The sequence below is a fragment of the Pongo pygmaeus genome, chromosome 18 (assembly GCF_028885625.2).
Source record: "Pongo pygmaeus isolate AG05252 chromosome 18, NHGRI_mPonPyg2-v2.0_pri, whole genome shotgun sequence".
In the NCBI taxonomy this organism is placed as follows: domain Eukaryota; kingdom Metazoa; phylum Chordata; class Mammalia; order Primates; family Hominidae; genus Pongo; species Pongo pygmaeus.
Genome location: NC_072391.2, coordinates 72,309,786 through 72,335,237, shown reverse-complemented (window position 1 = coordinate 72,335,237; position 25,452 = coordinate 72,309,786). Strand labels below are relative to the sequence as shown.

Sequence of the window (25,452 nt, the reverse complement as noted above, 5' to 3'; positions counted from 1 at the left end):
CCTGTTTCCAAGTTTATCTTGAATTCTCCTAGATTTACCTTGACCACTCCTTTATAACTGTTCTTATCAAAATGACCTCACTGATGGTTAATCTCAGCATCTACCCAACTTCATACAAATTATTAGTATTTGATATCGTGGCCACTCTTCTACTTCAAAATAGTTTCACACCTGGCTTCAGATACCACCCTCTCCTGGTTTGCACCCTAACCCTGGTGGTTCCTTCTCAGTTTCCTTTGCCAGTTCCTGCCCAGCAAACACTGGGGTGAGTGCTCGGGGCTCAGTCCTTGACATTCTTTATACTTCTTTTTCCTAGGTAATCTCACCTAGCTTTATGGCTTAAAATATTACCCTGTGACAACTCCCAAATTTTTATTTCCTCTGAAACTGGGCTTCAGAGTCATCTTACCCTCTAAATGCGTAAGAGGCATGAGACAAACAGCTGCCACTTGGAATGACCATGGGGGAAGAAGGGTCCTTCTGGGAAAGCCTCATTACAGTCGGACCAGCAAGGCTGAAACTGAGATGGGAGATTTGCTGATTGTGCTGTTTGCCCTCCTGGTCCATCCTCCATCCTTCTACCCTGCTTTATCCCAGGAGGACGGCATCACCCGAGCTTCTGATCAGGTTCAGTTGATGGAGGCATCTTCAGGAGACAGCAATAAAGAGCTGAGGCTTTTCCCCCTCTGCTCCCTTTCCTGACAGTTCTGTATTTCTCACAGTAGCTGCATCTTTGTAGAGCTTCAACATCCACTTAAGAGACACTCTTCCTTTTTATTCTGTTTTTCTATCTCCTACAGGAAAGAGACCTTCCAACATTTTGGCTCTCACTGGGCTCTGAAACACCATTTCTTCCTCTTGTCCCTAGGGAGACAACAGCTTCCTGGCACTGCCGGTCTCTGGATTCCTTACCAACCGTTGTTTGTTCCCTTAATCCTTCTCTCATTCTCCAAGTCATCCTTTCATGTGGCGCTAATTCAGTTTACTGATAAAGCTGGTGAGGTCCACAGGTTAAAAATGGAAGGAATTCTATTCACCAGGCCCATAAAATCATATACAAAGACACACATATATAACGGTTTATCTTTATTTTATAAAAACTGCTACACATACACTCTCTCTCTCCCCTCTTGCTTTCCTCATTTGACCTACAGAAGTTTGGAGTTTGTTCCCATACATTCTTTTCAAGGAAATACCATTCAGCCATGGCATGATTTTTACCACAATTTATTCATCCATTCCCTTACTGATGGTCTTTTTTTTTTTGGTCCTTACCAAAAAATACAATATACATTAGTAAACATATAATCTTAAGTACTGGCACTTTTTATTCCTTAGGGATAGATTCCCAGGAGATTCCTAGGTTGTAAGAGTATATTAATGTTAAAACAGACTCACAATGTTTTCCAAGGAGGCTGTTACAATTTACATTTCTAAAAGCAGCTATGAAAATAACATTTTCCCCTCCTTTGTGAGTAGGTAAGATGACAACTTAGACAAAAGCTTATTGGGCTATGGATGTTCTGGATACATTTGTTCAGAAAGTCACTCAAATTCATATATAGTGACAGTACGTCAATGATATCCAAAAATATTTTTTAAAAGCCAGTTTTTGGTTGCCATTTATAATTTCCAATATATGATTTGTGATTGATAGGGAAAGGCTGAACTTAAGAATTTGAAATCAAGTCTATAAAAGCAAATCTTTGAGTTACACAACAATTCCTGTTAATATATGGAGAGACCACTGAAAAATCTGACTTTTATAAAAGTGTAAACATTGAAAGGTAATAACTTATAACTCATGTTCCAAAAGGAAACGTTTTAGGCTGGCAACAGCAAAACTCAAGGAAGTAGAAATGCCTCCTTGAAACAACAAAACAGTGTAAAAATTCACTTCTAAAGGGGGTTATGCACATGAAAAATTTAAAAAGCAATGAAACAGTTGACAGTTATTTAAAATAATTTTTCCTCTAAAGTCTCTGAAATGTAACATTTGTGAACTATAGAAGCATCCTACCATTTTTGCTAGACAATTCATGAAATATTAAGGGGAAACAAGGAAAGACAAAAACAGGTGGTTTGTGTCTGTGTTATACAATATTTTGGTAATAGACAGGCATGTGTATGCAAATATCCCACGGGAAAATAAGAGCACGATGAATGGGGATATTGTCTTTACACGGCAAACTCTTATTCTGTGGTGCATACTGAGTAGTACAGCTCATGTCTGCCTCCTTCACGTTATAGATCAGTTATTTCACATTTGCATATTTGTGTAAATAGTGCTTCTAGAAAATCTTCAGCAAACCAGAAGCAGGGAAAACTTCACTGTCTTCTGTTTCGTAAGAGGCAGCTCAAGAACAATGTTCATACCAACTGATATATGCCAGCAAGCAGTAGGGAAAGACGTAGGTTCCATGCTACTTTAAATCTGTTACACATTTCATTTGGAATGCATACTGGATTGCAGAGATACTGAAAAACACATGTGATGTTTAGTATGGAAAATCTTGTTATGTCCTAATTATCACAGAGGACAAGAATTTCAGATTCCCAGTGATTATGCTAAATTCACATGTGCAGATCTAAAACATACCACTTGTGTTTTGTGGCATAGCCACATAAAACCACTAAATTCATAGGATACTGTTTGTATATTTCTTATGCTGCCGTCTAGAATACTCAATTCATTCAAGATTTTAAAAAGCTCATTGTAGTACAACTGGGTGGGTATGGCTATTTACAACTGGATATATTCTGATATGTGTTCTTTAGCTGGGTATCACATGTAACTTCCAGTATAATGTTCTCATGTGATCCTATTTTTAATACATTTTTGAGTTGAGAGATTGCATCTCAGTATGAATTCCCATGTTCCCTCAATACTGTCATGAGGTTTCTCACCCGCTTGAAGAGTTCTGGCAGGAGTTTTCCACAGTACAACCTGGCTGGAGTTTCAGGGTTTCTCCCCGATGTGAACTCTCTGATGGACACTGAGTCGGGACTTCCTGCTAAAGGCCTTCCCACATTCGGAACACTCATATGGTTTCTCTCCTGTGTGGATTCGCAAGTGTAATCTAAGAGTTGACCTCTGGCTGAAAGTTTTGCCGCACTCAGTACATTCGTAGGGTTTCTCTCCTGTATGAGTTCTCATGTGTATAATGAGCTGTGAGTTCTGGATAAAGGATTTTCCACATTCACTGCACTCGTAGCGTTTCTCCCCCGTGTGAATCTTCTGATGTATGATAAGGTTTGACTTCTTGAAGAAGGTTTTTGCACATTCGTTACACTCATAGGGTCGCTCTCCTGTATGAATTCTCTGGTGTGTGGTGAGTTCAAACTTTTGGGCAAATGTCTTTCCACATTCACTGCACTCATAGGGCTTCTTCTCCATATGTGCTCTCTGGTGTACAATGAGGTTTGACTGGTGGGTGAAAGCTTTTCCACATTCCGGACACTCGAAGGGTTTCTCCCCAGTGTGAATTCTCTGATGTTTGATGAGGTTGGCCTTATGGGAGAAGGTTTTCTTACATACATTGCATTCATATGGTTTTTCTCCAGTATGTATTCTCTTATGACTAATGAGGAGTGACTTAAAGGAGAAAGCCTTGTCACAGTAAGTACAAATGAAAGGTTGAACCAAGTTTTTTATTTTCTGATGTTTAAAAATGGCTGCTTTATGGCTGAGGGCTTTTCCACTTTTATTGTATTCAGAATATTCTACTCCACCGTGGGTTTTCTCTTGCTTCAGGTAGAGAAGTGCTTTTCCAAATTCATTACACTCATCAGTCTGCTTTCCTGCATAGCTTCTATTACTATTAAGCAAGTCTGAATTATATTTCAAAGTTTTTTCATATAAGTCATATTTATAGGGTACTTGTCTTAAAGAAACAAAGTCTGTGTTCAGATTAAGTGCTCTTCCAAAGAGATCGCCTCTTTCCTCAATTGGGGTTTGGTTCTTAAGAATTAAAAATTGCCTTGCCTGCTCGTCTGGGTTTCTGTGGTCTCTTTCCATCTGGTCATCAGCCTTCCACACTTCTAGGATAGAGCACAATGAAAAGAACCTTGTCAGCGCCTCCCCTGTAATGTTACCGACTGGGAAGTCTTCACACGTGTTCTATCACAGGGCTGACTCTTTAGTTTGGGACCCAGTCTCCCAATACTAAAAAATTCCCAGCGCAAATGCTTCCTTTCAAACTTTGAAAGAGAAAGGAAATAGCTTGCGGTTAAAGAACAAAACAAAACCAAAATCAATACAAGTAGCATTGCCACAAAACAAAACCAAAATCAATACAAGTAGCAATCAATACAAGTAGCATTGCCAGATGACAAAATGACCTTAAAGTGGGCAGAGAAGGGGAAATGAGACAGAAAACAGAACACAAATAATATGAGAAGGCTGGCAATGCCAGGGATGGAGATTCATAGTGTTCTTAAGAACACTGCAGTTAGCACAGAGACTGAGAAAGTAAGCAGGTGAGGGAATTAAGGGGAAACACCTAAGCAGATCTTGACTAATAGTATTACTTGCTAAACTCGGACTACTATGGTAGAACCAGCACCAGTCTGCATAGTTCTAAGCTTTTTCTCCTTTTTTTCTACTGTTCATCTTTACCAAAATGATTTCCAGAAAACAGCACTTCTCATAGGTTTGCAGTGACAACCAGATAGCAGAGCTCCAAATCTCTAAAATGAGAATCTTGCAAATGGTAAAACCCAGAAACTCATTCTCTAAGAGATACATAACCCTTACCACAGGATCACTGACTGCTGCTGGTTTTATTGCTTTTTTTTTCTACTGAAGTTGTTGGGAGAGTGAACATGTTTTCACTATCATATCCTACTTTTCTTCCATTCCTATTTAGAGACAGGGTCTCCCTCAGTTGCCCAGGCTGGAGTGCAGTGGCACAGTCATAGCTCACTGCAGCCTTGACCTCCTGGGCTCAAGGGATCCTCTCAACATTCCAGGAATAAGCCACCGTGCCCAGCCTACTTCTTTCAATGTGTTCAGAATCTTAAGGATCAAGTTACCCAGGTTCATTATTAAGAAGTCAAACAACAGATACTGGCAAGGCTAAGATACACTGTTGGTGGGAATTTAAATTAGTTCAGCCACTGTGGAAAACAGTCTGAAGATTTCTCAAATAATTCAGAACTACCCTTTGACCTAGCAATCCCATTAAAAATCATGTGGCCACGCACAGTGGCTCATGCCCATAATCCCAGCACTTTGGGAGGCCAAGGCAGGAGGATCACTTGAAGTCAGGAGGTCTTATTTTTGTTTTTTGAGATGGGGTCTCTCTCTATTGCCCAGGCTGGAGTACAATGGCGTGATCTCGGCTCACTGCAACCTCCGCCTCCTGAGTAGCTGGGATTACAGGCACATGCCACCATGCCCAGCTTATTTTGTATTTTTAGTAGAGAGGGGGTTTCACCATGTTGTCGGTGCTGGTATTGAACTGACCTCAGGTGATCCGCCCGCTTCAGCCTCCCAAAATGCTAGGATTACAAGCATGAGCCACCGCGCCTGGCCTGAGGTCAGGAGTTCTACAGAGAACTTGTCCCTACAAAAGTAAAAAATTAGCAGGACATGGTGGTGTGTGTCTGTGGTCCCAGCTACTCGAGGCTGAGGTGGGAAGATTACTTGAGCCCAGGAGGTGGATGCTACAGTGCACTGTGATGTCACCACTGGATTCTAGCCTGGGTGACAAAATGAGACCCTGTCTCAAAAAAAGATTCTACCAAAAAGACACATGCCCACTCGTACGTTCATCACAGCACTATGCATAATAGCAAAGACACAGAATCAACCTAGGTGCCCAGTAATGGTGGACTGGAAAAGAATGGTACATGTACAAGACACAATACTACACAGCAATAAAAAATGAAATCGTGTCCTTTTCAGCAACGTGGAGGCTCACAAATGGGAGTTAAACACTGGGTACTCACGGACATAAAGATGGCAATAGTAGACACACTGGTTGGTGGGAAAGGGAGGCAAGGCTTGAAAAGCTACTGGGTACCATGCTCACGACCTAGGTGTCAGGATCAATCAAACCCAAACCTCAGCATCACAGAATACACCTATGTACCCCTAAATCTAAAAAGCTGAAATCAATTTAAAATTAGCCACAATCTAGACCTTCATCTTACGTTATTGCTGGTTATCTTATTGTGATCCTGCTGCCATTTTGTCCGGGACAACACTGTCACTCTCATACTGAAAAATCTATCTTAAGGCCACTACACTGATTCCTATGAGTAAAAATACAAAGGTTACCCTTCTGGCAAAGTGAGAATGCTAATGAAAGAGCAACTAGTTACAACAAAAGTTTAAGATATGTTAGGAAAGTATCAGGGTTCAAGTGTGAGAGGCAAATATCTATAAGGTTAAACAGAAAAAAAAAAAAAAAAGGTAAGCAGGGACAGACGGATATTTGGAGGTATGCTTCAGAGACTGAGGTACAGGTCATCTGTCCTCAGCTATACTTAAGGGTTAGGGATTTGAAAAACAGATTCCTGAAAAGTATTTCAAAGGTACTGAGCTGCTCATAATCCCCTGGATACTAATTCCACTGGCTTCTGCTTCTCCCTCTCTCCTGTCCTATCTCCCTTAAAACATTCTGAATTAACAACTCTATGCTACCCAAAACTCTTCTCGTTGCTCCAACTTGGAAACTGCATATGGTTTGACAGCCATTTACTAAGGGGACATAGCTCCTAACTGCTTGGACTTCAGAAGCCTTGAAAGAAAGGAGGTAGAGCTTTAAAGGCTGCAAGATCTCTCATGTTTAACACCTGAAGACTTAGGCCAAAAACATTAATTCAGAAGCTCATTTCTGGTCACTGAGACAGGACATAAATACCTCTAGGCACACAGTGAGCTGTACCTGAAAACCGTCCTTACCCACTGAAAGTAAGTTGCTATAGTTCTCCAGCATCACATCCATGTATAGGATCCTCTGAGAGGGGTCCAGCTGTTCCCATTCCTCCTGGGTAAAGTCCACAGTCACATCCGTGAATGAAACTGATCCCTGAAATGGCATATTGTTATTCATCCTAAGATGATCATTTGGTGCTATAGAAAGGATAGATGAAAACTTTGTAAGTCATTCACCATGAAAATGTATATATTACACCAACAATACATCTTGTGGGACTGTTTTGTTCATGTCTTCCAAAATATATTTTTATAGTTGAGATTTATTCAGATTCCCCTATAACTCTGGCACTGTCATATTTGAAAGGTGTCTCAGATTAATAAAACACTGTTGGCCAGGCACGGTGGCTCACACCTGTAATCCCAGCACTTTGGGAGGCTGAGGTGGGTGGATCACTTGAGGTCAGGAGTTCGAGACCAGCCTGGCCAACATGGTGAAATCCCGTCTCTACTAAAAAAAAATTTAGCTGGGCATGGTGGCACATGCCTGTAGTCCCAGCTACATGGGGGGCTGAGGCAGGAGAACTGCTTAAACCCGGGAGGCAGAGGCTGCAGTGAGCCAAGACTGCACCACTATACTCCAGCCTGGGCAACAGAGTAAGACTGTCTGTCTCAAAAAATAAACACTGTTTCTGCTCTCAAGATGTGTACTGTGAGACAAGCACATCAGATATTCAGTGTTACCAGTGTGCTAATAAAGCTCACATAGGCATTATTTCTGTGATATTGATGTTAAGGAGTTAAAACTTTGACTACTTAAAGGCAGAAAATGAACTTCCAACTATAAAATACCAGGTACAAGTAAGGATCTCTGTCCCTCCATCCCCCCATTCAAGCCATAAAAATGGTAGAAAAAAATTTTTTAAAACATATGGCTGAATTTAACAGGACAGAACAGCTGAAGAAATGATTAGTCAATGTCAGTAAATATCTAAACTGAAATGCAAAAGGTACATTAAGGAGCCTAAAAGATACGTGGGATAAGCTAAAAAGGTCTAATATACTTGCAGCAGGAGTCCCAGGAGGGGCAAAATGCAGTGGAAACAATATTTGAAGAGATAACAGCTGAGAATTTTCCAACACACCCCACACCAGGCTATAGTTTTAAAACCACCAACCCCAAGTACAATAAGTACATTAAAAAAAAAAAAACACTCAGCATATAACAAAACTGATTTAAAACCCCAGAGGTGGCCAGGCTCAGGCCTGTAATCCCAGCACTTTAGGAGGCCGAGGTGGGCGGATCACAGTCAGGCGGTCGGGACCAACCTGGCAAAGATGGTGAAACCCTCTCTCTACTAAAAATACAAAAATTAGTCGGGCGTGGTGGAGGGCACCTGTAATCCCAGCTACTCGGGAGGCTGAGACAGGAGAATTGCTTGAACCTGGGAGGTGGAGGCTGCAGTGAACCCAGACTGCCCCACTGCACTTGAGCCTGGGTGACAGAGCAAGACTCTTGTCTCAGAAAAAACCCCAGAGGAAAAAACAGGTATTGCCTTCAGAGGTACAAAAAACCTGACAGCTGATTTCTCAACATAAACAATGGAAGTCAAGACAAATCCTCAAAGTGCTGAAAGTATCTAGAATGAGTTGGTTGACAAACTTTTTCTATAAAGGGTCAAGTAACTAGATTTTTTTTTTTCAGGCTACATGTAGTCTCTGTTAAAACAAACCGACTTGGCCATCATACCACAAAAACAGGCACAGGCAACACGTCAACAAATAGACATGGCTGTGTTCCAATACTTGATTTATGGAGGCTGGGCGCGATGGCTCATGCCTGTAATGCCAGCACTTTGGGAGGCCGAAGTCGGTGGATCACCTGAGGTCAGGAGTTTGAGACCAGCCTGACCAACATGGAGAAACCCCGTCTCTACTACAAATGCAAAATTAGCTGGGCATAGTAGCGCATGCCTGTAATCCCAGCTACTCGGGAGGCTGAGACAGGAGAATCGCTTGAACCCATGAAGTGGAGGTTGTGGTAAGCCGAGACTGTGCCATTGCACTCCATCCTGGGCAACAAGTGAAACTCTGCCTCAAAAAAAAAAAAAACTTATGGAAACTAAAAATCTGAGTTTCATATCATTTTTATTTCAAATCATTTTCACAGCACAAAATATTCTTTTGATATCCCCCCCACCCCAACCATTAAAATTAAAAACCATTCTTAGCTTGTGGGTCACACAAAAACAAGGCAGCAGCCCGTCTGGACAATGGGCCAGAGTTTGACACCCCCTGATCTAGAATGATGACTAGTACATAATAGATGTCAAGTATTAGGCATGATTACCATGATTAAAAGATGTACAAAACCAAAATTAAGCCCAGCAAGAATCAGTTGGATGTGCAAAAAAAGCAATAGCAAACCAGCAAAACATATTAAAAGTATGCAAATATGGAATGGGGAAGGAAGTTTTAAACTAATTTCTGGATGTCATCAACTTAGAAGTTGTGGCAGGAAGAAAGTACCATGTTTGGAAGAAAAATTCTGATTAACTTTTGTTTAAAATAGGAAAGTACTGAAAAAATATAAACCTTTAAAGGGTGGAAATAAGCAGAGATGGAAAAGCAGATAAAATCAGTAATCAAAATAAATTAAAATGGGATAAATGTCTGTGAAAAGACTAAGACCTTCAGGGTTTAAAAACACAATTTTTACAAGAGGCAAATTTTAAAAACAACACAAACTTCAATGATCCAGCTAAAATATAAACAAAGTAACAAAGCCTGAAAACAAAAGGCACAGGAAGAAGGCACAGGAAGCTGTCACAGGAACATCAATAAACAGAATTCCAAAAAATGCATATAACATAACCCAAAATTCTATATAATCCTGTTCATGATATAAAAGTGATTAAACAAAGAGCATGGGTACACCCACACAAAACATACTGGTTATCTCTAAGATGGAAAGACTGGCTTTAATGGTCAAGAAAATTTTAGGGTTGTGTGAGGTGACATAAACAGTGCTGGTGCCGTGGCTCATGCCTGTAATCCCAGCACTTTGGGAGGATGACGCAGGAGGACTGCTTGAGCCCAGGAGTTTGAGACCACCCTGGGCAACATGGCAAGACCCTGTCTCTACAACAACAAAACACCTAGCTGGACGTGGTGGTGCACACCTGTAGTCCCAGCTACGTGGGAGGTTCAGGTAGAAGGACAGCTTGGGCCTGGGAGGTCAAGGCTGCAGTGAACCGTGATCATGCCACTGCACTTCAGCCCTGGAGACACAGCAAGACCCTGTCTCAAAAAAAAGAAAAAAAGAAATAATAAAAAGGCTGGGTGCAGTGGCCACACCTGTAATCCCAGCACTTTGGGAGGCCGAGGCAGGTGGATCACCTGAGGTCAGGAGTTTGAGACCGGCCTGGACAACATGGTGAAACCCCATCTCTACTAAAAATATAAAAATTAGCCGGGCATGGTGGTGGGCACCTGTAGTCTCAGCCACTCAGGAGGCTGAGGCAGGAGAATTGCTTGAACCCGGGAGGCAAAGGTTGCAGTGAGCGAGATCGTGCCACTACACTACTACACTCTGGCCTGGGCAACAGAGCAAGACTCTACTCAAAAAAAAAAAAAAAAAAAAAAAAATGCATGCTGGGGAGGGCAGATCCTCATATGATAGATAGTAAGAGACAAAATTAATGTATGAATTTTGTAATATAAAAAACATTGGCTGGGCGCAATGGCTCATGCCTGTAATCACAACACTTTGGGAGGCCGAGGCAGGCAGATCACGAGGTCAGGAGTTCGAGACCAGCCTGGCCAACATGGTGAAACCCCGTCTCTACTAAAAATACAAAAATTAGCGGGGCGTGGTGGCGGGTGCTTGTAGTCCCAGCTACTCGGGAGGCTGAGGCAGGAGAATCGCTTGAACCCAGGAGGCAGAGGTTGCAGTGAGCCAAGATCATGCCACTGCACTCCAGCCTGGGCGACAGAGCTAGACTGTCTCAAAAAAAAAAAAATTATATTTTAATACATTTAAAATATAATACAAGTAATACATATTTTAAAACCACAGCCATATAAAAGAATGAAATCATATCCTTTGCAGCAACATGGATGCAGGTGGAGGGCATTATCCTAAGTGAATTAACACAAACAGAAATCCAAATAGCGCATACCCTCACTTATAAGTGGGAGCTAAACTCTGGGTATTCACGAACATAAAGATGGTAACAACAGACACTGGGGTGTACTGGTAGGGAAGGGAGGGGGCAAGGGCAAAAACTATTGGGTACTATCCTCACTACTTGGTGGCAGGATCAATCATACCCCAAACGTCAGCATCATGAAAAGTATCTATGTAACAGACCTGCACATGTACCCCCAAATCTCAAATAAGTTGAAATTATATTTTAAAAAGTCTTCAACATACACAATACATGGAAACATGTCAAAATGTTAAGCACTGACTAGACAGCAAAATAGGCGGATAATTAAGTTGACCTACACTTGGGCCGGACACAGTGGCTCATGCCTGTAATCCTAGCACTTTGGAGCCAAGGCAGGTGGATCACTTAAGGTCAGGAGTTCAAGACCAGTCTGGGCAACAGGGCAAGACCCCATCTCTAAAAAAAAATACAAAAAGCCCAGCGTGATGGTGCCTGCCTGTAGTCCCAGCTACATGGGGGGCTGAGGTGGGAGGATTGCTTGAGCCAAGGAAGTCCAGGCTGCAGTGAGCTGAGATTACACCACTGCACTCCAACCTGGGTGACAAAGTGAGACCCTGTCTCAAAAGCTGAACCATACTGAAGTTACTTTCAACTGTTTTAATACATAAAAATATTTCGGCTGGGCACGGTGGTTCACGCCTGTGATCCCAGCACTTTGGGAGGCTGAGGTGGGCGGATCACATGAGGTCAGGAGCTCGAGACCAGCCTGGCCAACATGGGGAAACCCTGTCTCTACCAAAAAATACAAAAATTAGCCGGGCACGGTAGCAGGCGCCTATAGTCCCAGCTACCTGAGAGGCTGAGGTAGGGGAATCGCTTGAACCTGGGAGGCGGAGGGTGCAGTGAGCCGAGATCGTGCCACTGCATTCCAGCCTGGGCGACAGAGTGAGACTCCATCTCAGAAAAAAAAATATATATATATATATATATATATATTTCATAAAACTACTATGCTTTATTTGTATTTCTGTGAAATAAATCTTACAATCTACCATGCAAAATGGAAGAAAAAAATTCGAAGGAAATTTCAGAACACCGGCTGCAAAGAGAAAAGTCTGTGAGTTTCAGGACAGAATAGGTTTCAAGTAAGTAGAATGAAAGCCTTCAGACCTCTTGACTACACCAGAAAGCAGTATCTTCAAAATTATCACAGAGGCAAACCATAAAAACTGGACAAAATAAATAATTACTTGCAAGCACAGGAGAGCAATCACTGTAAGGCTACAATTACCAAAAGGCATCTATGAGGAGAGCCACGCATTTACAATGATGCCAAACCATGGCACAGAACAACAAAGCCCAAGCAGGAGTGGGTGTTGTTGGCCGGGTGCGGTGGCTCACGCCTGTAATCCCAGCACTTTGAGAGGCCGAGGTGGGGAGATCACTTGCAGCCAGGAGTTCGAGACCAGCCTGGCCAATGTAGAGAAACCCCGTCTCTACTAAAAATACAAAAATTAGCCAGGCGTGGTGGCACACACCTGTAATCCCAGCTACTTGGGAGGCTGAGACAGGAGAATTGCTTGAACCCAGAAGGCGGAGGTGGCAGTGAGCCAAGATCGTGCCACTGCACTACAGCCTGGGCGACAAGAGCAAGACTCCATCTTGAAAATTAAATAAATAAATTTTAAAAAAATACACTGGTGTTTGGGTCTGTAAAGCAACTAGGATCTAGGGGCAATGCTATGGTTTGAGTATTTTTGTCTTCTCTAAAAATTCATGTTGAAACTTAATCCCCAATTAAGTATTGGGAGGTGTGGCCTTTGAGAGGTGATTGGGTCATGGAGGCTCCTCCCCTTGTGAATGGGGTTAGGTGCCCTTCTAACGGGGCTTGATGAAAGGAGTTCATCTCTTCTTTTGCCCTTTTGCATTCTGCCATGCCAGGACACAGCACTCCTCCCCTCTGAAGGAGGCAGCATTTAAAGTGCCATCTTGGAAGAAGAGACCAGGCCTTCACCTTGATCTTGGACTCTCAGCTTCTAGAACTGTGAGAAAATACATTTCTTCCTTTTTTTTTTTTTTTTTTTTGAGACAAAGTCTCGCTTTGTCACCCAGACTGGAGTGCAGTGGCATGATCTCAGCTCACTGCAGCCTCCACCTTCCAGGTTCAAGTGATTCTCGTGCCTCAGCCACCCAAGTAGCTGGGGTTACACGCAAGTGCCACCACACTTGGCTAATTTTTGTATTTTTAATACAGATGGGGTTAGTACAGATGGGGTTAGTACATGTTGGTCAGACTGGTCTCAAACTGCTGCCCTCAAGGGATCCACCCACCTTGGCCTTTCAAAGTGCTGAGATTACAGGCATGGCTACCTTGCCCAGCCGAGAAAATAAATTTCTGTTCTTTATAAATTACCTAGTCTCAAGTATTCTGCCATGGCAGCACAAAATGGACTAAGACATAGGGTGATGGAGCTAAGGAAGCCATAGAGAAGAAGCCTTAACATTCTGCATAAAGATTCACCTCAGATCTTTGGCTAGTTCCTAATACGTGTAGGTGGAGGGCAGGCCTCCAAGAGAACTAGTGGCAACGACTGGGAGACTGAGAGCTGAGTAGAGATTTCAGAGGTTGCATAGTGCTGAGGAGCTGGGACAGTCTGAATCCAGCAAGATAGAGACACTGGCAAACAGTTGAGACACCAGAAAAGCCACGCCCTAGAAGGATGGAGCACACCCTAGGAGAAAGGAGTATGACCAAACCGATAGACCCACACCTACAAATCTTAAAACATGCCCCAACGGGATCAGAATCATCTGCCAATAATTTAGCTATCTGGCAGACAAAACTTAACATTTTTTAGAAGGAGCTATGTATCATACAACATATCCAGCATAGAAACAAAACTGCTAGATATGTGAAAAAGCAAAACCAGGGCCAGGTGTAGTGGCTCATGACTGTAATCCCAGCACTTTGGGAGGCTGAGGCAGGTGGAGAGATTGAGCCCAGGAGTTTGAGACCAGCTTGGGCAATATACCAAAACCCTGTCTAAAAAAAGTACAAAAATTAGCCGGGCATAGTGGCACATGTCTGTGGACCCAGCTTCACAAGACGCTGGGGTGGGAGGGTTGCCTGAGCCCAGAAGGTCATGGCTACAGTGAACTGTGAGTGTTGTCACTGTACTCCAGCCTGGGGGTAATCAAGACTCCGTCAAAAAAAAAAAAAAAAAAAAAAAGAAAAGAGAGAGAGAGAGAAAGGAAGGAAGGAAGGAAGGGATGGAAGGGTGGGAAGAGAGGGAAGGGAAGGGAAGGGAAGGGAGGGAAGGAAGGGAGTACTGCGAGCGTTGTCACTGTACTCCAGCCTGGGGGTAATCAAGACTCTGTCAAAAAAAAAAAAAAAAAGGAAAAGAGAGAGAGAGAAAGGAAGGAAAGAAGGAAGGAAGGGACGGAAGGGTGGGAAGGGAGGGAAGGGAAGGGTAGGAAGGGAAGGAAAGGAGGGACGGAGGAAGGAAGGAGAAAGCAAGCAAGCAAAAACAATGAGGACAGGCATGTGGCGCATACCTGAAATCCCAGCACGTTTGGGGGCTAAGGTGGGTGGACTGCTTGAGCCCAGGAGTTCGAGACCAGCCTGGACAACACAACGAAATTCCATGTCTACAAAAAATACAAAAATTAGCTGGGCATAATGGCATGTGCCGGTAGTCCCAGCTATTAAGGAGGCTGAGGTGGGTGGATCACTTGAGCCCGGGAGGCAGAGGTTGCAGTGAATGGGGATCAAGCCACTGCACTCCAGCCTGGGCAAGACCCTGTCTCAAAAAAAAAAAAAAAAAAAAAAAAAGATAAGACAAAAACAAGAGATAAACAACCCAAAAGAAGCAGATGTAGAGAGTACCTATATATTAGTTTTAACCCATAAACACTTCAGGCGAACTGTAAAGTAATATGCAAAATATTGTAGAGGGGGTCAGTTAAGATTATAAGCTGTAATCTCTACAGCAACCACTTAAAGATAAAAGAGAAAATAGGAACACACAGGACAACTAAAAATAAATAGCAAAATGACAGACTTAAATTCACCTACGCTTGTAAAAAAAAATCACAAATAAAATAATAAACCAATTAAAACACAGAAATAGGCCAGGCATGGTGGCTCACGCCTATAATCCCAGCCCTTTGGGAGGCAAGATCTCATCACTACAAAAAAATTAAAAAATTAAAATTAAAATTAACTGGCACAGGCCTGTAGTCCCAACTAATCAGGAGGCTGACGTGGGGGAAGTGCTTGAGCTCAGGAGGTTGAGGCTGCAATGAGCCAAGATCACACCACTTCACTCCAGCACTGCAGCCTGGGTGAGAAAGAGAGATCCTTTCTCAAAAAAAAAAAAAAAAAAAAAGACAGAAATAGGCTGGATCAAGGAGCTTGAGGCTGCAGTGAGCTGTGTTCATGCCACTAAATTCCAGCCTGGGCAACAGAGGAAGAAGACCCTGTCACAAAAAAAGAAAAAAGAAACAGGCTGGATCAAAACCACGACCAAACTACACGCTATTTAGGAGAAATATACTATAAATAATATATGAACATAAATAGGTTGAAGTAAAAATAAAATATATACCATAATACTAATAATTAAAAAAGGAGGTATGGGCCAGGCATGGTGGTTCACATTTGTAATCCCAGAACTTTGGGAGGCTGAGGTAGGCAGATCCCGTGAGCCTAGGGGTTTGAGACCAGCCTGGGCAACCTGGTGAGATCCCACCTCTACCAAAAAGAAAAATACAAAAATTCCCTGAGCATGGTGGTACACGCCTGTAGTTCCAACTACTGGGAGGATCACTTGAGCCCAGGAGGCAAAGGCTGCAGTGAGTCAAGATTAAGCCACTGCACTCCAGCCTGGGTAACAGAAACAGATCCGGTCTCAAAACAAACAAACAAAACCAAAAGAGGTAGGTATGGCTTTATTTATATCAGAAAAGGAGTATGATCAGGGATAAAGAGTGGCGCTCCAAAATGATAAAAGGGCAAGTCCATCAGGATGTGTGCACACATCCATAACCATATATGCAATGACTAACATAGCTTCAAATTATATCAAGCCTGACAGAACTAAAGTGAGGAATGGACAAATCCACATTCATACCTAGCTATCAATCAAATACCAGAAAAGAATGAGGGCCAGGTGCAGTGGCTCTCACCTGTAATCCCAGCATTTTGGGAGGCTGAGGAGGGCGTATCACTTGAGGCCAGGAGTTCAAGACCAGCCTGGCCAACAGGGCAAAATCCCGCCTCTACTAAAAATAGAAAAATTAACCACGTGTAGTGGCACACACCTGTAAGCACAGCTACTTAGGAGGCTGAGGTGGGAGAATTGCTTGAACCCGGTGGCAGAGGTTGCAGTGAGCCAAGATCACGCCACTGCACTCCAGCCTGGGAGACAGAGTAAGACAGTCTCAAAAAAAAAAAAAAGACATTTTCAGAAATTTAGCCTAAAAAATGTACCTCTCACAAACCCTTTCTCAAGAAGCTACTGAAGCATGTACTTCAATAAAACAACAGTAATCCAAAAAAGAGAGGCTGCAAACAGAAGATCAACATGAGAGACAGGAAGGAAATCCCTAGGAGGAGTGGGAAGGAGACAGCAGTGGGAGATGGCGAAATAGCGCTGATTCTCTACTAACACCACATTACTTGTAGTACAGACTGGAACACAGTGATTCAAAAGCTGGCATTTTGAGGGTTGTCATCAACAAGATACCTGTGGCCACTGTACCAACTTTTTATTAACCTGAGGGCAGAATGCCTGGGTGAGCCTGGCCCAGATTCTTATCTGTACTTGGTTTGGCTTATCTTGAACATGTTCTGATGACATGTCTTTCCCCTCCACATCAGACTGCCTTCGATCAGATGAGAACAGTCATTTCATGTTATAGAAGTGTTCTGCTTTAATCTACTCCTGAGAGGTGGCTATTCACCAGTGAACCAAGATGCAGAAAATGCACAGCATCCTGCTCCCTCTAATTATATTCGTACCAAAAATTCAATATCTAGTCTACACTCTGACCCTGTCACAAGGCCCAACTGTGTTGAGCCCTATGCTTCTCATGACCTTGCAAATGACCTCCCCAAACTGGACTTCTGTAAACGCTCAGGAAAGTCAAAGCCAGGCTATACCTGGAAATTCAATTCAGCTCATCTTCTCCTGGGAGCCTTTGTCCAACAGTAGCAAAATTTCTTTCTTTTTTTTTTTTTTTTTTCTGAGACAGAGTCTCACTCTGTTGCCCAGGCTGGAGTGCAGTAGCATGATCTCGGCTCACTGCAGCCTCTACCTCCTGGGTTCAAGCGATTCTCCTGCCTTAGCCTCTGGAGTAGCTGGGATTACAGGCGCATGCTACCATGCCCGGCTAATTTTTTTGTATTTTTAGTAAAGACGGGGTTTCGCCATGTTGGCCAGGCTGGTCTCGATCTCCTGACCTCAGGTGATCCACGAACCTCGGCCTCCCAAAGTGCTAGGATTACAGGTGTGACCCACCACACCTGGCCCCAACAGTAGCCAAATTTCTAGACACAGCTGCTTTGCACTGCTAAATTTGCTTGGTGTTGCCACATTGCTCCCAGTAAGGCTGTATCATTCTATACTACCTCCAGCAATACATGAGTGGTTTCATTTGTTCTTAGCTAACACTAGCTAGTGTAATTTAAAAATAAATGATAACCTAAGTCTTGGCAAAGGGCCCACAGAAGCATCTTTTAGATCTCACATGTCTGAAAGGAAAAAAAAACCTCCACTAATCAGACAAAAGATTATGTATGCAAACCAAGGCAATATTAATTCCAGTTATAGTTTATTAACTAAATTTTATATTGACTATAAGTGATATTAATTCCAGTTACAGTTTATCAACTGAATATTAGATTACGAATATATCTAAGTGGTAAAGTCTTTAAGGAAAGCAAGGGAACTATTAAGAAAAATATCAAGATAGTGGCTATCTACTAGGCAGATTCAATCAGAAAATTTGTCATAAAGAACAGATAATGTTCTATTTCTTAACTTGGGTGCATACATGGGCACCCATTTTATTATTCTTCTTTAATGCATATATATTTGTTATACATGTTGTTATAACACATATAAAGAGTGTTATGTTTTAATATACTATTCTGTACATGTGTCACACAATTAAAGATTAGAAAAAAAAGAATGAGCAAACTCTCTATGCTCTGATATGGAAACACTTCGAAGATATGTTACTGAGTGATTTAAAAAACACATAATTGGGCTGGGCACGGTGGCTCACACCTGTAATGCCAGCACTTTAGGAGACTGAGGTGGACATGGATTGTTTGAGCTCAGGAGTTCCAGATGAGCCTGAGCGACAGGGCAAAACTCCATCTCTACAAAAAAATACAAAAAATTAGCTGAGCATGGCGGCATGTGCCTGTAGTCCCAGCTACTTGCGGGGGTTTAGGCGGGAGGATTGCTTGAGTCCAGGAAGTCGAGGCTGCAGTGAGCCATGTTCACACTACTGCACTCCCACTTAGGTGACAGAGCGAGACCCTGTCTCAAAAACAAAACAAAATCAAATCACATAATTAAGAGATTGAAACACAAACCATAACCAGGCACAGTGGCTCATGCTTGTAATCCCAGCATTTTGGGAGGCCAAGGTGGGTGGATCACTTGAGCCCAGGAGTTCGAGACCAGCCTGACCAACATAATGAAACCCCATCTCTACTAAAAATACAAAAATTAGCCGGGCTATGGTAGTGCGCACCTGTAATCCCAGCTACTCGGGAGGCTGAGGCAGGAGAATCACTTGAACCTAGGAAGTGGAGGTTGCACTGAGCCAAGATCGTGCCACTACATTCTAGCCTGTGTGACAGAGCAAGACTCCATCTCAAAAAAAAATAAAAATTAAATACATAAATAAATAAAATGGCTAAAATCCAGAACACTGACAACACAAAATGCTGGTGAGGATGCAGGGCCGCAGAAACTCTCATTCATTGCTGGTGGGAATGTAAAATGGTACAGCCACATGGAAGGGAGTTTGGCAGTTTCTTACAAAATTAATTATATTCTTAGTGTATGATCCAGGGGCCTTGGTATTTATCCAAATGAGTTGAAAACATGCCCCCAAAAAACCTGCACACGGATGTTTATAACAGCTTTATTTATAATTGCCAAAACTTGGAAGCCACTAAGTTTATCTGTTCCTTCAATATGTGAATGGATAAATAAACCGTGGTACATCACATCATGACATATTCGGTACTAAGAAGAAATCAAGCCAAGAAAAGACTTGGAGGAACTTTTTTTTTTTTTTTTTTGAGACAGAGTCTCGTTCTGTCACCCAGGCTGGAGTACAGAGTACAGTGGCGCGATCTGGGCCCACTGCAAGCTCCACCACCTGGGTTCACACCATTCTCCTGCCTCAGCCTGTAGCTGGGACTACAGGCACCCGCCACCACACCTGGCTAATTTTTGTATTTTTTTTAGTAGAGATGGGGTTTCACCGTGTTGGCCAGGATGGTCTTGAACTTGGAGGAACCTTAAATGCATATTTCTAAGTGAAGGAAACCAATCTGAAAAGGCTACCTACTGCATGAATCCAACTATATGACATTCTAGAAAAAAAACAACTAGGGAGATAAGACAGTAGAAAGATCAGTGGGTGTTAGGGACTTAGGGATTCAGAGGGAGAGGTGCATAGGCGGAGCACAGGGGATTTTCAGGGCAGTGAACCTATTCTGTATGATGCCATAGTGATGGATACGTGTCATTATATATTGGTCAAAATACACAGAATGTACACAAAGAGTGATCCCTACTGTAAACTATGGTCTTTAAAGTATCAATATTGGCTCATCAACTGTAACGATATACACATTAACGCATATATTAATAATAAAGGAAACTGGGGGTAGGGGTTGGGAATGAGGGGGTATATGGGAACACACTGCATTCCCCATTCAATTTTTCTGTAAGCCCAAAACTGCTCTAAAAAAAATGAAATCTATTAAAACAGAATGCATATAAACAGAACAGTATGATTAACATGCTATCTTACATTTGTGCTTTTATGTGTACTTGCGTAATTATGTACAAATAAGCTCTGGAAAGCTACACAAGAAAGTAATGACAGTGCTACCTGCTTGGGGTGGGGGGATTTAAATACAAACCCACATATTTACTGCATTCTCTGATATTAGGCTAATCTGACTGGGAAAAACAAATACATACAATAACCTTCTGCACTTGCACTGAGGAATGTTCTATGAAACAACCACAGATAAAGTGATAACCCTTTCAAAGTTGGTTGTTTCTGGGGGTGCTGTCCAAAACACCATCTATATGAAGGTCCATAAAATTTATTCAGACCTAATGTACAGAACCAAATAATTGGTACTTATAACCAATGCAAGACATTTAATTAACTCAATCTGCTTTTTGGCTGCTGGTATTGATTAGTTATTCTTGCTGTTTCCCTTGTGTCTTATTCATACTTTTCTATTTCATTTTCTGGATCCTTATAAACTTCTTTAAATGCACTGAAAAGGAAAATGGGGAATAAACAACTCACCTGGGATTTGTTCATTTTCTGCAGTTTTTGGGAAAGGCAGAGAACTATGAAGGCAGAACTGGAATAGAGGAAAAAGGAAGGCATTGTTATTAAAGGTCTGACCTACCTTACAACTCCTAGAATGACTTGTTTAGAAATCCCTAGAGACCACCTGGGAAAATACCACCTCCTGGGATAGTCCCTTTGCCTCTTCAGAAGCGGCAGAAAAGATCATATTAACAGCACCTATCTTTAATCTAACATTATCAGACACCCATAAAGGCAAGACTAAGATAATCCACTATCAAAAGAGGCAAAACAATCAATAGAACGCTCAACTGCTGAATTTATCAGACAGGGAATTTAACACAACTATGATTCATATACTAAAGGCTTTACCAGAAAAGGTGGACAACATGAATAAACAAATAGGGAATTTCAGCAGAGATGGAAATTGCAAGAAAAAATCAAATGGAAATGCTAAGAAACAAAAGTACAGTAACAGAGATGATCTTTCAGCAAGTTCATTAGTAGACAAAGGAGCTAAGAAAAGTTTCAGTAAACTTGAAGATAGGTCAAACTGAAACTCAAAGAGAAATGGAAGAAAAAAATAAAAGGACAGAGCATCCAAGGGCTGTGAGACAATAACAAATGGTCTAATAAACATGTATTTGAAATTCCAAAAGGAGAAAAGAAGTATTTGAAGACACAATGGACAAGAATTTTCCAAAAATAATAATATCAAACCACAGGTCCAAGAAACACAATTTATCCAAACAGGAAAATACCAAAAACTAAACTCAAACAAAAACACACATGTACACATCGTATCCAAACTGAAAACCAAAGTTAAAATCTTCAAAGTAGCCAGGGGAAAAAAGACATATTATATACAGAAAAATCAAGATAATGAATCACAGCCACCTCTCATCAGAAACTAAGCCAGAAAACAAAGTAGTGACATCCTTAAAGTGCTTTAACAACAAAAAAGCAACTAAAGCAAAAAATTATTAACTCAGAATTCTATACTCAGCAAAAATATCTTTCAAAAATGATAATGAAGTAACAAACCTTTTTCAAACAACAAAAACATAGCAAATTCATTATCAGTAGACCTGAACTAGAAGAAATGTTTAATGAAGTTATTTAAATAGAAGAAATATGATATCAGACAAAAACCTGAATCTACACAAATAAATGAAAATCTCTTGAGAATGGTTAAAATGAGGATAAACATAATAGATACTTTTTCTTGCTTTTAATCACTGTGAAAGATTATCTAAAGCAAAAATAGTAGCAAAGTTTTGTGGGTTTACAGCATATGTCAATATGCTGTAACATGTATGACAACAATAACACAAAAGACGGGAAGATGAAATTGGGAGTATAATGTTGCAAGTATATTGACATAAAACAGTATGGTATCTTTAAAGTTCCACTAAACTTTAGGGTAACAACCAAAAACTCTGTTAAATTTTTACAAATATACAATAAGACAACAGTGGAGATAAAATGTAATTATAAAAAAGACCCACTTAAGCCAAAAGTAGACAGAAAAAAAGGTAAACAGAAACAGACCAAATGAGAAAAATAGAAAAAAACCAGCAAGATGGTAGATTTTAACACAACTATATCAATAATTGGTATAAACACACCAATTAAATAATAGAGGTCAAATAATATAAAAAAAGTAAGACCAAACCATGCGCTGTCTATAAGCAGTTTGTTTTAAATGTAAAAACATAGCTACATTCAAAGTAAAAGGATGATCAGTTGTAGGAGTCAGGAAATTAAAAAAAAAAAAAGATAAAAGAATGAAAAAAGAGGGTCAGGCACAGTAGCTCATGCCTTGTAATCCCAGCACTTTGGGAGGCAAAGGTGGGTGGACTGTTTGAGCCCAGGGGTTTGAGACCAGCCTGAGCAACATGGCAAAACCTCGTCTCTACAAAAAATACAGAAAATTAGCCGAGTGTAGTGGCTCATACCTTGAGTCCTAGCTACTCGGGAGGCTGAGGCAAAAGGTTTGAGGTTGCAGACAGCTGTGACTGAACCACTGCACTCCAGCTTCCGCAACAGAGACAGACCCTGTCTCAATCAATCAATCAATCAAGGAAGATTCTACCATCAACAGCACAATATTTATTCAAATACACATGAAACAGTTACCCAGAGAGATCATCATATCCTCGACCTTAAAACAAACTACAACAGGCCTGGTGTGCAGTGGCTCACGCCTGTAAAGCACTTTGGGAGGCCAAGGTCAGCGGATCACTTGAGTGAGACCAGGAGTCTGGGACTAGCCTGGCCAACATGGCAAAACCCTGTCTCTACTAAAACAAAATGAAACAAAAATACAAAAACAAACCACAACAAATTTAAAATAATTGAAATTTGTAACACAGTATTCTGACCAAATCAGAATTAAACTATAAATCAATAATATAAAAAGATCTGGGCCGGGCGCGGTGGTTCACGCCTGTGATCCCAGGACTTTGGAAGGCCGAGGCAGGCGGATCACGAGGTCAGGAGATAGAGACCATCCTGGCTAACATGGTGAAACCCCGTCTCTACTAAAAATACAAAAAAAACAAAATATATTAGCCAGGTGTGGTGGCGGGCGCCTGTAGTCCCAGCTACTCGGGAGGCTGAGGCAGGAGAATGGTGTGAACCTGGGAGGCGGAGCTTGCAGTGAGCCGAGATCTCGCCACTGCACTCCAGCCTGGGCGACAGAGCGAGACTCCGTCTCAAAAAAAAAAAAAAGATCTGGAAAATCTCCAAAAACTTGGAAATTACGCAATACAATCTAAATAAATAAGGGTAAAAAATGAAGTCACAAGGGAAGTTAAAAAAATTTGAATTGAATGGTAATGAAAACACAATATAAAGGCTGGGTGCAGTGGTTCATGCCTGTAATCCCAGCACTTTGGGAAGCCAAGGCGGGAGAATCACTTGAGGTCAAGAGTTCTAGACCAGCCTGGCCAACATGGTGAAACCCCGTCTATACTAAAAATACAAAAATCAGCCAGGTGTAGTGGAGGGCGCCTGTAATCCCAGCCAGGAGGACTGCTTGAACCCGGGAGGCAGAGGTTTCAGTGAGCTGAGTGCCACTGCACTCCAGCCTGGGTGACAGAGCGAGACTGTCTCAAAAACAAACAAAAAAGAAAATACAAGATATAAAAATCTGAGTGATGTAGTTAAAGTAGTATTTAGAGGAACAGTTACATCAATAAATTGTGTCTGGCCGGGTGCGGTGGCTCACGCCTGTAATCCCAGCTACTCGGGAGGCTGAGGCAGAGCACTGCTTGAGCCCGGGAGGTGGAGACTGCAGTGAGCCAAGATCGCGCCACTGCACTCCAGCCTGGACGACAGAGCGAGACTCCGTCTCAAAAAAAAAAAAGAAAAGAAAAGAAACGGTACAATACAAAAATATTATTACTATCACATAGGACCACCATTTTACATGAGGTCCCTCGTTGACAGAAACACTGTTATGCAGAGCGTGACTGTACCAGAATCATGGGAAAACTTTCGTATTTCAAAGTGGTGAAGACTTTTGGGTGCCCCAAACGGAAAGAACAGTAAATTCTACACGAGAAAAATTCAAAACGTCAAAACGTACACATGGCAAAATCTACCAGGGAGTAAAATCAAAAGATAAATGAAAAAATATCTGCTGCTCACATAAAGCACCACCGGGTTGTGAGACCTTAGGGAAATAACTTTCCCCTTCTGAACCTCCCGTGTTCCTGGGGTAGCGACGGAGATGATAACGCTGGAAGTCATAGGGTGGATGCGAGGATCGGGGGACACCTCACTGAAGACCCTCTGACAAAGGGATCACGGTTCTCCTTCACCACCGGCACCTGACCAGGCTCCAGTCCTTCCTCCACCCACGAGGCAACGGGCATCGGGGCGTGGCCAGGTGTGTCAGGCCACGCCCCCACCACGCCCCGGCGGGGATCCAGTCCCACGCGCGCGCGCGCGCCCGCCGGGGCTCCCGGACTCGCTCCCGCGCGGCCCGAGCCCTTCGCCGCCCGTCTGAGGCGCATCTCCTGACAAAGAGAAGAAGGCGAAGCCTCACAGCCGCCCTTCCCTCCGCCGTCCCCGCCCCCGCACGTTCGGCCAGGCGTGCCCCGCCGGCCCTGCTCGGAGGCAGGCGCCGGGCAACGCCGGACGCCGCCCTGAGGGTCACTGCCGCCTACGAGTCGCCGAAGTTTGGGCTCCCACCCTGCGCGGGCACGAGCCCATCCCTCATCTCCTTCCCCTCGGCCCCAGGCCACGCGGAGCTACCTGGAAGCCCCTCTCGTACCTGGAGGGGCGCAGCCTCCACTTGTGGCCCAGTGCCACAGTGGGTCACGGCGCGGGGCGGCAAAGACGCGCGGAGACGGGGGCTCTGTCATCCACTCGCCGCTGCTGGTGGGGGAAGGGCGGCCACCGGCGCGCTCGCAGCACTGCACATGCGCAGATACAGGGGCGCGCGCCGTTCCCAGGGTCCTCAGAGGGGTGGTCCATCCACGTTCGGGACTACATTTCCCACAAGCCTCCGGGGCCGCGGCTTTAGGGACTCTCAGGAAAGTCTGCGCCTTGTTAGGCGGTCTGATGAGCTGACCAAAATAATCCCTTAGCCTGCACTGTTTTCTTTTTTCCAGAGTGGGTCGTGAATTACAATTCACCACCTCCCCCTTAAATACAACAACTTGGCTTTTAAACATTACACAAATAATCTATAACTGTATTTAATTAGAATATATGTACAAAATAAAAGAAAGTATCCATAATCTCACTTTCTAAAGATTAACTGCGTGTAACATTAAGTTCGCACTTTGATTTTTTTGTTGTTGT

General features: G+C 42.6%; 1 protein-coding gene across 2 annotated transcripts; it reads right to left on the bottom strand.

Moving 5' to 3' along the window:
• Positions 1-1,072: 1,072 nt before the first annotated feature.
• ZFP1 (ZFP1 zinc finger protein) lies at positions 1,073-25,063 on the bottom strand. 2 transcript variants are annotated; one of them, XM_054454616.2, is made up of 4 exons: positions 24,901-25,063; positions 20,632-20,689; positions 6,911-7,037; positions 1,073-4,041 (listed from the first exon to the last, which is right to left on the bottom strand). In XM_054454616.2, exons 1-4 carry the CDS (start codon positions 25,008-25,010, stop codon positions 2,960-2,962), a joined length of 1,377 nt encoding a protein of 458 aa, XP_054310591.1. In that variant the 5' UTR covers positions 25,011-25,063; the 3' UTR covers positions 1,073-2,959. The 2 variants fall into 2 exon arrangements, with proteins under 2 accessions (XP_054310591.1, XP_063510092.1); XM_063654022.1 differs by having other exon boundaries at positions 3,970-4,041; positions 6,894-7,037; positions 24,901-25,055.
• Positions 25,064-25,452: the final 389 nt, after the last annotated feature.